We start from the raw sequence: 11143 nt of genomic DNA, 5'->3' as shown, positions 1-11143 counted from the left end.
AATTGGTCGTATTCATTTCGTGCGACTCAAAATTTTACACTTAGATATTGTCCAAAATGCATAGGTTTTCAGTATTTTCTTTTCCAAAAACTGTTCGTATGAAGTTAGGGACAGTCGGAACCTTCAGGGCTTTGCCCTGATATACGAGCACACTTGTTTGTTCCGACTTGTGTGTGCTCGAGATGGTTTTTTCTTTCAGACAAGTTTCGACTTTTTAACTAGCCATTTTTGACGGAATTTGTTATATCAATCAAAAATTATGGTTGTCCTGAGCTTGAATTTGAAAGATATTTGACCTGTGATTTTTTTGTGTGAAGTTATACCTGTGAAGTTATGGGGTTTTAAAGGTCGCCATTTTGGCTATTTGGGGACAATTAACTCGCGATAGATTTATCGCTTTTAACGCGTAAGCGGAGATTTAATCCGTCATAGAAATCGTTACAAATTGGTTGAAGGAAGCTTATTTGCCATAATCGGTTTGCTAGTAGGAGCGGAGTTTATCACTTTGTGCATTATATGGCGTGTGAGTGGATATTTATCACAAAATTCCCAAATTAGAAAAAAATTCATTTTTATATTTATTACATTCATTTTTTCATGTTATTACTGCTCCATAGACCTTAAAAGGCACTCGAAACATTCAAGGCTTGGCCTTGATACGAACAATCTGTTCAATTTGTTTAAGTGTGTTATTTTTTCAAAAAATGGAAGAATTTTAACGTTAGGTACTGTTTCGCTGAATTACGAAAGTTTTAAAAAAAATAGCCGCTATTTTTTTGTGCAGTTTTTTCGAGATTTTTTCCTCCAAAGTTTTGCTGTGTACGTTGGAAAATTTAACAATAAGTTGCCTGATAAAACTGCTGTAGCATTAAAATTTGGAGGTTTCCAAGCAGCACAAAATAACAACTCGAACTAATTGATGCTCACAGTAAAAATTGAATAAGAATGATTTGGGGCTCCTTTGATCGATATTTTAAAAACATCAAAAACGCAACAAGAAAAAAATTATTTCCTTCTTTTGCCCCTGTGGTACATACTAGCGAATCGCCACCCCTATAAAGAAGTAACGTAACGGTTAAGCGTTTGTGAAAATTTTACCTACTAACGAATACTGATAGTATCTCTCAAAAATAATTAAAAGTATATCAAAAATTAACGACCTCTCAAATTTTCACAATCCTATTAAACTCAAAAATTTATAAAGTTTGAGTTTTGTCGATTTTCAAGGGATCCTAATTCAAGAAATTAAGGAGAAAAAAAATTTCCCTTAAGGTTACGTGGGTATATCTAACCACCAAGCTGCAAAGGGACCTTAGAACCACAAAAATTTGTAATTTTGCATGATTTTTCATTCTTTAAGCAATAGACCGGTTTGAGTTTTACGTAGATCATCTGGTGCCTACAACGAAATAAAAAATCAGCTGGTTTGATTCAATCGGAATAATAGTTGAACGAACTATTTCTGAAGCACACAACCATACACATACAGACAAACCAACGCTTGAGTCATTTTTTAAACTTAACTGGGTTGAATGATGTTAAGTAACATGAAACTGCTCATTTTTTTGGCAATCAAAATTTGTCTCATTTTTTTCAGGTTTCTGTGTTTTAGAGCCAAAAAATTAGGCCGCAGCAGCTTAAGCGGTGAAGATCCACAAAACACGTTCTTTTGATTGAATCATCAATCTCAGATTTAAAGTTTTGGAGAATATGAAAAAAAAAATCCAAATAAATGGGTCCGAAAATTTCCAAAAATTTTGCAAGTTTGCTATGATTTTATTATGATCATTGATTTTATGAGTTTCACCCTTCTCTGTTTTAACATGCAATCATTGCTTCCAATTTCATGTAATTTCCGCCTACTAAAGTTTTCGTCCCAATTGCCACTAATCATGATTTCTGTTGCAGTTACTCTCGATAGAGCCTAAAGTAATTACGGCCTCTTGCTGGCTAATTTTCAGACAAAATCAACTTCAACAAAGATAACCACTAGAAAATGCTCGGATATTACGATAATTCACGAAAAAGTTCAAAATTACAGAAAAGATTTCAAATGAAACTGAATTAGAGGTGTCGATTTTTTTCAATTTCTTTTTTTTTTCATCTTCATATTAAATTTACAGCCAAAGGGTGACTATATTAGAAAAAAACACAACGAGGAAAAAAATGGTTAGTTAGCAAAAACAACGTTTTAAATGCAGCCGATAGGAATAGAGATTTCTTTTGTTAAATTCGGTTTGCAATCAAAAAGCTTTTTCTATGGCACCATACTTGATCCCTACATGCTTTGTTTTAAGCCTTTACGAGGCCAAACTGTGTATTTTTTTAAATTGACAGCGGATTCCGCAACAAGGACGCTCTCTTTGTTCTTCTTTTGTTCTTTCGTTTCCCTCACTGACAAAAAAGGATTACGATATATTTTTGTGTAGCAGTGTATGTAGATTAAATTAAGGTTGTTTTTTAGGGAATTGAAAGGGATTTAAACCGATTTAAATAGATTTTTTTCCGAACTTTTCGATTTCATCAGTTTTGCATTTGGGTTGCATTCATTCACTCTCAATCATTTTTAATTTTACATATATAGCGTCTGGTAGTCTAGTAAAAAGACTCATTGCAAAGAGTTTTGCTCAAATCTTTTTTACGTTTATAATTTTGTACAATTTAATTGCATGTTTTTTAGCTCAAAATTTGATTTATATCGACCATTTTCTTGATTTTAAACCAATTTATAGACTCTAAAATTGATCTGGTCATGGGTATTTTTAAAAGGATAAAAATTGACCTTTGTGAGATTCTGATGGATTTTAGTGAGCCAAAAAGTTCATTCAAATTGGTTTCACTCGATTTTTCAGACGCTTAAATTGATCCATAACTTTCAGAAAATAACAATTTAAACCGACCAAATATCTCTTTCAGCTCGTAAAATGTACTTTGTTAATCGATTTGGATCAATTTAAAATCAATTGAAAATCAATTTAAATAAATTTGAAACCATTTTTGTCAGTGCGGATTTCTTTGTCGTTCCTACAGAATTTTAACTTGTGTAAAAGCTTAAATCTGGGTTCCAGAGACATAAAACACCAAATTGTGCGCCTATCCAGTGCACAGTTTGGCTTCGTACTGGTAGCCAAAACTGGCTGGAAAAACAACGCCCCGAATCCAAAGTTCTTTTCCAATTTTCGAGTGGTCTTCGAGTGGAACGACTTTCATCTATCTTATTTAACTATTTTTGTTACTTTATGCTAATTAACAGTTCTTAACCTGATGTGATGGCATCTTTTACACCTGGTAACGACCCTTTTACTTGAGTAATTTTAGCCAATGATTGAGCGAACTGCCGAGCGTTCCAAAAAGTAATTATCGCACAAATTAAAGGAAGGCTAACAGCTCCGTTGCCGTTACGCGACATATGCTCAAGGAATTAGAAAATAAGAACACTGGATAACGTTTTAAAGTTGACACTCATTTGAGAAATACTAGAGACAAAAAGATTTTTTATATAAGGGCGATGCACCGACTGCTCTTTAACGTTCATAAAGTAATGAAACCCCTCGCGCTAAAGTTATGAAACCCCTCGTGAATAAAAAAACCATCCCAAGCATAATTTTTTTTCTTCGAAAGTTAGAACAATAATTTCAAAAGTGATCGCAGGAGATCTAAGATTTAAAAAATACCGTCAACAAATCTTGTGAAAAAACCCAAAACTGGCGTGGAGAAAAAAACAACCCCGATCACAAATATCCCGTCACTTTCTTCGAAAAACGGATCAATAACAATATGATACTTGAAGTCACAGCTCTGGTTTCCTACTGAATAAGAAATGCCCGAGATATCGCAGTTTAAGGTTAAGAGACACAATTTCACTTTAAAAAGCGATTGAAATAGCTTTCACTAGGGTACATCAGACTTAGGTACTTCAACACAGGCACGGCTAGCATTAAAAATTTTTTAGAGAAGTAGTTCAGTAGTAGACTGATTTACAAAAAAAAGATTTTCCTTTCTAATTCTGCTGCATTTCTTTGTGTTTTTTAAGCTATGATTGTCTAATTTTGCAACGTAGATTTTTCTAAAATATTTTTATGCCAGCTGTTTCTTGAATTTCTTCGTAGCTTTTATCTTTCCGCTGGTTTTACTGCCGTTTCATTTCCAGTCCTTCATCAATGTATTTTTTTAAATATTGGAAATTTGCTCTCAAATAAATTATTCTAAATCATAAACTAGTGGCAGGGCAATATATTCCATGCCACAATACCCTGAAAGTCAAATAAGGACGTGCCCTATAAAGATGGGGTAGTGTAGGCTTTTATATCAGGCGTAGAAAAAAAAACTATAATTGGAATACTTGGTAGTTGCGATATCATGACACGGGCTTTAGTTTTTTGAGGGCTGTTTGGTTACTGAAATATAATAGAGCAATGACAATACCTCCTAATTGTCGAAATCAAAACAAAACAATGGTTATCTGCCTTTGCTATTTACTTCAAAAACTCTCCAATAAACTCTCTATGGAATATTTTTGAATAGCAGACAATGAAGCTAACCAAAAAAGGACAAAACATTTTTTTTATAATTTAAACACATTGAAAAACGTTATAATGGCTGTTACAAAACTTGATATTTGCTGAAAAACTTTTCGATGTTTTTATAGGGTTTCAAATGCTTTTGGGTCTTCTGGCAAATTTCAAAGGGTGTAGCTATCCGTGTTTCGTTGCTTCGTCTTTCCTCGACTTTTTCTGATTAGTGTTGTTTGCAGACACAATGGACGTACACGTGAACAGACAGTTCGTCTCATTCTACTCGAGTTTCGTCCTCTTCTACTTAGTTCCTGTACTCGTGTCCACAGTTCTCTACACGGCAATTTTGCGAATCATCCAGAAGCGAGAGAAAAACATCCGCCAAACGGGCCAGCCGATCTGTCCGTATTCTGTCGACACTGCGCGTCTCAGTAGCAACTGCACAAACAACCAACCAAAGCTCAGTGGCAGCGGCCCAATTGAAAATCAAGCGGAAGCGTCTGGTCACATTTCATCAGCAACAGGAGCCGCCGCCGTGTGGTCCAAAAATAAGAAAATTGTTCTGCAGAGTGGGGGAGGGGGGACTCAAGGGCCAAACCCAGGAGTGTCGAAACAAAAGTCGAAGAGCTCAAATGTCGTAATGGATGAACGAGTTCGCAAGCTGATGAACCTACGAAAGGTAATTTCGTGACTCTCTTTCGATTTATTTTTGTGTTAGGGTAGCGGTTTTGAGGCATTTGAGGCTCGATCTCTCAATCGAGAGGCCAGTGTTTCGATACCGAAACAATATCTTTCTCAAAAATTAAAAAATCGCTTGCGACATTTTCAGCAGCCTGGATAGCCTTCAGTGTCGCTGCTCAAGTTGCTGCTCTTATAACGTTAAACTATAATGTTTAATACAATTTTGTAGGGCGCAAGCTTGAATACAAATTTATATGAACATTTTTTTATTGGTTTCTTGTTTATTGGTTTCTTGGTGTTCTATGAAAGCGCAAGTGCCGAGTTAAATTGTTGCAATTTGAACTGAGGCAACCAATTTTCTCTTATTGATACAGTTTGAAAAGTTTACCTCTGTTAGGCTACATAAGAAGCTCACTTTCATTTAATCTTGTGACTTATTGAACGCAATTGTTTCAACTGAGATCAGTTTTTGTAAAACTATGGGATTTTCTGGACGGATTAACTATTTTACCATTTTTTCGATTTCAAGTTCACCAAAAATCCAAAAAAGTCATTTTTTTTTGTCGAGTAATAGTTTCCAACGATTTAGATAGAATAAACGTGCGAATACTAATACTGCAATTTTTTCAGCTTACTGGGAACATATTTTTAGTGAGCTTAAGCCGGGAACAAAAATTTTTCTTCAAGTATCTGATAATTAGTTTTTTCAGCTTTCTGGAAAGAACCATTTTTTCGGCTGTCCAGCGAATCTTCAAATAAGAGCAAGTTGAAGATAAACGGGGGGAGCACGCGCTGTTAAAATGTAAAAATGTCGATTTATTGTCTAAATTTTTGAAATAATTGTCTCTGTTGCCGAAAGTTATGTCCAAAATAAGATCTCTACGTCTACAGTCAGTTTCAGTCTTTCCAATAAAAACAGGCCTATAGCATTCTCGATTTTATAAACTATTCCCTTCCCTTCTTAATTTTTTTCTATTTTGTGTCTATAATTTATTTGGAGGTAGCGGCTATAATGAAAAAGCCTTTCTTTATTATATATTAAATAGAATTTACTTTTTTTCAGCGATTGATTTTTCGACTTAACGCGAATCGATTTTTTTTTTGGCTATCAGGGAACAAAATTGATTTCGGCTATCTGGGAAAAAGAGAATGAGCAAAGAAAACAAAACTGCTCGTATCAGGACGAAGCCCTGAATGTTCCGACTGCCTGTTAAGGTTTATGGAGCAGTAAGAACATTAAAAAATTAAAAGTAATAAAACAAAATGAAACGAAATCATCCCCGACACGCCATATAAAGTACAAAAGGATAGATTTTGCTACTTGCAACAAATCAATTTTGGCGAATAAGCTTCGTTCAACCAATTTGGAACGATTTATAAGACGGATTAAATCTCCGCTTACGCGTTAATAGCGCGAGATATATCGCGCGTTAATTGTCCTAAATTGGCCAAAATGGCAATCTGTAAACCCACATAGCTTTACGAAAAATGATCACCAAATTGGCCAAAATGGCAATCTTTAAACCACCGTAACTTTACGAAAAATGATCACAGGTGAAATATCTTTTCAAATTTGAGCTCAGGACAACAATACCTTTCGAATGATATAAAAAAAATTCCGTCAAAAATGGCTAGTTAAAAAGTCGAAATTTGTCTGAAGAAAAAAAAACCTACCCCGAGCACAAATATTCCGTTACTTTCGTATCGAAAGTCGGAACAACAACGCGTTGATATCAGCTAAGACTTTCACGTTTGTGCCGTTTTCTCGAAGACTACAAGAGATTCGCGGATGAAAGTTTAACATATAATGGGTGAAACTGTTTTAGCACTAAACCGTATATAAAAACTTAAACAAGACTGCTCGTATCAGGGCGAAGCCCTGAAAGTTTCGACTGCCTTTTAAGCTTTATGGAGCAGTAATATCATAAAAACATTAAATGTATTTAAATAAAATGAAAAAAAAATTTCTAAAATTTGAATTTTTTTTGAAATCATTCGTTGCAAGTTATAATAGTGCAGATATAATAGTGCAAAATATATCGCGCGTTAATTGTCCCAAGTTAGCTAGAATGGCAATCTTTAAACCCCCATAACTTTACGAAAAACGATCGCAGGTGAAATATCTTTTCAAATTTAAGCTCAGGACAACAATACCTTTTGAATGATATAAAAAAATTCCGTCAAAAATGGCTAGTTAAAAAGTCGAAATTTGTCTGAAGAAAAAAAACCATTCGTTACGAAAGTCGGAAGAAACAAGAATGCTCGTATATCAGGGCAAAGCCCTGAAGGTTCTGACTGTCCCTTACTTCATGCGAACAGTTTTTGGGAAACGAAAATACTCAAAACCTATGCACTTTGGACAATATCAAAGTGTAAAATTTTGAGTCGTACGAAATAAATACGACCAATTATCTACCCTCAATTCAATTTGGAACAGTTTTGTTGCCCGGGATAATTCCCCACGAATCAAAAAATTCCCCGAGCACAAATATTCCGTTTCTTTCGTATCGAAAGTCGGAACAAAAAGTGTTTGTAAGCAGGCGTTGTAGTCTGGCCATTTACCAAGAGGTTATGAAACTTTGGTTTTGAAAGTATTTGTTGGAAAGCTACGAATACAAGCCAGGTCCTCAAATAAGTTCTCTATACTTAAAAAGGAATACAAAAAATACAGCTCAGCTATGAAATAAAAGTTGACTCAGATTTTGGTATTTTACTGAACAAATTGCTGATTATTCTGATTAACAAATTCTGACTGAAAGCTAAACCAAGTGTTCAGTTCAATTTTCTATATGAGGGACTATTTCAATTCCTTAGCTTTTTAGAGAATACTGTTAAGTCCAAAGTTTCAAACTGCATCTATTGTTTACGGAGACTTTTTGGCATTAAGAACGCCTCTCTACATCTGATTAAATGACCATACGACGCCTTAAAAGCATTTTCACTGCGATTTATACGGCTATAGTCTTCAAAAAAATGTTTCGTTACTTATATGTCAAAATTTCAATCGCATAACTCTGGTAGTTCTAGAAAAACTGTTCAGACGAGAAACAACTTTCGTTCATTTCATGCTTGAAAAGTAAAAAAAAAACAATTTTTGGCAGGTGACTGTATTTGCAATCACTAAATTGTTGTAAACTCAGTCCCTTAAACGTTTAAATAAATATATTTTAGACTAAAAGTTTCGCCCGATAAAATTTTGATTAAAAAAACTCTTGCAATTAATTGAAAAACAAGCATTTGCTATGTTTTATTTATTTGGAGACCCGTTTAGTCAATCGCCCAAGTACTAAATCCTTTCGACTATCAAATTTTCAAAAAAATTTATGCGTCTTTTTATAAATTTTTGATGAAAGTGTCTGCTTTTTATGCAAATGCTTTTACGCATTTTTAAAGCCTATAAAACTTTGATGAAAATGTCTACTTTTGATGCAAATCTTTTGAGCACTTTTGATAAAAACGACTGCGTTTATGTAAATCTTTTGAGCTTTTTTGATACTGGCAATGAGTGAGTTTAAGATCATTGAAACAAAAGCTGGGAATTAGTGCCTATTATTGGTAAATCACAAAATAATTAAATTACCAAAAGGAAGCCTGCTTGTATCCGAATGAAGACGTGAATCAGCCAAATACTCCAATATAGTTTTTGATTTTAAATTCATTTTTAGATTCATATTTATTTTCTCCACACCGACTGAGAAGCTGCTTTTGTTATGGGCCAGTTCGAATGAAAGTGATTTTTTAATCTTAGTTTTTCGTGAAATTCTTGGCTAAAGTAACAACGAGGTAAAGTTTCAAATAAAATGGATGCAAAATGTCTCACTCACAAATTAGAACCTTAAAAATCTTCAACAAAATTCCACTTGCTTGAAGTTTTCTTCAAAACACTTTTGATGCTTAGTCAACGTATTACAAAACCTATATCAAATAAAATGCTTTTCTTGCTGAAAAATTTGTGAAAATATAATCGCCGATTTTTAGTCGATTTTAAAAAAAAAATTGAAAACAGCAAAGCATTTATTTAGATCTAGTAATTAATAAAACATGATCCCTCGAGCAACAAAATTCGTCTTTAAATCAAGTTTTTCAAACAAAATGTGTGAAACAGGTTGCTCCATAACAGTTTTCAGAGTGTGATAATCCCTAGAACTTATCTGAAAACTAGACTAATAATATAGTTGAATTAATAGTAAAGTTTAGTAAGTAGATACGGATCACTGAATAGATGATAACTATAATCTTACAATAGCTAACGAAGAGTGAGTCTTAGTTTTTGGCACCATCAAGCTGTTAGAACAATCGACATGATTGACAGGTCTTTAATTAGTGTTATTCAAATGATCTCTAACGTTTATAATAATATGGTATAACGTCCTCTATCTTAGGTGGTCTACTCACTAACACCACATTTCCCCCTCTAGAAAATTTCAACAACGTTTGAAATTCTTTCACAAATTCACCTTCACAATAAACAAGTTCAGTCAATAAGTTTAAAAGTTTTTGTTCATTAAGTTTTGTTTCCTTGTGCTAGTTCCAACTTGCTAGTCGTGAATGTTGGTCTTCTTAGCTTCCTCCTCGGTGATGGTGACGGTGTATTTCCTGATGATGACGGAATATCCCCTGGTGAAATTGGAATTGTTTGTAGCCCCTGTTTTTCTTCTATGTTTTTGACCGAATGTTTTAGTGGGCTTCCAAAGAATTGTGTCTGCCGCTTGCTTTTGCCCGACGACCTTGAATTGTTCGATACTTGTGAGTCACTATCGCCTTCGCCGTTTCTTTTCTCCCTTTTCTTCTCTGGTTTCCTTTTATCTGCTGGTTTATTTTCCTCCAATTTTTTTCCCGTTGTTTCTGATGTTGTCCCCATCTTTCCGTCCGTTTTTTCTTCCTTGTTCTGTGAAGTATTTGACTTCTCCGTTACTGCCGTATTCTGAGTTTCCTCCGTATTGCTTTGCTTCTTCTCCTTCTCTGTTGTCGGTACTGAGGGAATTGGACAGTTTGTGCTTTCTTTCATCTGATTCGCAACTTGCGTTTCTTTTGTTGCGACCGGTATTATGGAAATTGGACATTCTTCTGTCGACTGTGCATCTAATTTCTTTTCTACTGGTGGTATTACTTGCACCTCGTGTTCTGGAGAGCTGCTTGATGACATAGTTAGGTAGATTACCCCACCACTTGGTACTTGTTTAAGTACATTTGGCGATGCTATATATCTGGAAGCTAAAGTTGGCGGATTTTTTTTTCGCAATCTTCGTCAATGAGGAATATAACTTCATTGTCTTCGCTTGTAGTCTGTCCAGTCTCTCAAATGGCCTGTCCAATGTCATGTTTTCCGTGTCTGAATATTCTGTTGACGTTGAAACCGGCGAGACATCTGGTCTCGGCAATATGTGAACCGGTCTGTTTGTTCCACTTGAGCTGCACTGGTGTAATGGTTTCCTCGGTGTGCTTGCGGCTGGTGTCTTTTTACCTAAATCTGAACAATATGCTGACTTGAATTTCGGTTTAAGTGTTATGTGGTTCTTCCTAATTACCTTCCCATTTTCAGTAATGTAAGTATTGTTAGTGACTTTGACAATTTTCCCATTAAACCGCTTGAATAAAGGACGTCCCGATTTCCTGTCTAAAATTTTCCGATATACCACTACTTTCGCCGGATAGTGAATAGGATCGAATTCTAGGTTACTTGTTTTTGTCCTGTGCTCTGGCACCTCCTGTTCTACTCTGAATCTTAGAGTTCCTTGGTTCAACTCGCTTCTGAGGCTTGCTGCTAGTAATGGGTTTCTTTCGGTCGGTTTCTTTCATGCCTCGGATCCCTCCTTGTGTGTGAGATGTCTTCTGTGTAATTTCCAGTCCGATGCTGCTTTGTCAGATTTTCCAATGCCCTAATACTTTCTGGCTCTTCTTCATTCCTCTTCAATTTTGGTGACACGTCTCTGCTTACCATTCCTTTC

The 11143-nt window shown here is 35.0% G+C and overlaps 2 protein-coding genes across 2 annotated transcripts in view; both read left to right on the top strand.

The window, feature by feature from the left end:
* Positions 1–11143, top strand: part of LOC134852404 (protein dopey-1-like) — a 247182-nt gene that overhangs the window by 62611 nt on the left and 173428 nt on the right. The window lies entirely within an intron of this gene.
* LOC134840730 (alpha-2Db adrenergic receptor-like) overlaps positions 4754–11143 on the top strand; it is a gene marked incomplete at its 5' end in the record, with an annotated part of 87252 nt that continues 80862 nt past the window's right edge. The window contains 1 exon segment of the mRNA XM_063856744.1: positions 4754–5193. Within this exon segment, the coding sequence (XP_063712814.1) occupies positions 4754–5193 (440 nt within the window).

This window comes from Symsagittifera roscoffensis, chromosome 1, assembly GCF_963678635.1.
Source record: "Symsagittifera roscoffensis chromosome 1, txSymRosc1.1, whole genome shotgun sequence".
Taxonomy (NCBI): domain Eukaryota; kingdom Metazoa; phylum Xenacoelomorpha; order Acoela; family Convolutidae; genus Symsagittifera; species Symsagittifera roscoffensis.
This window is presented reverse-complemented; position numbering and strand designations above follow the sequence as displayed.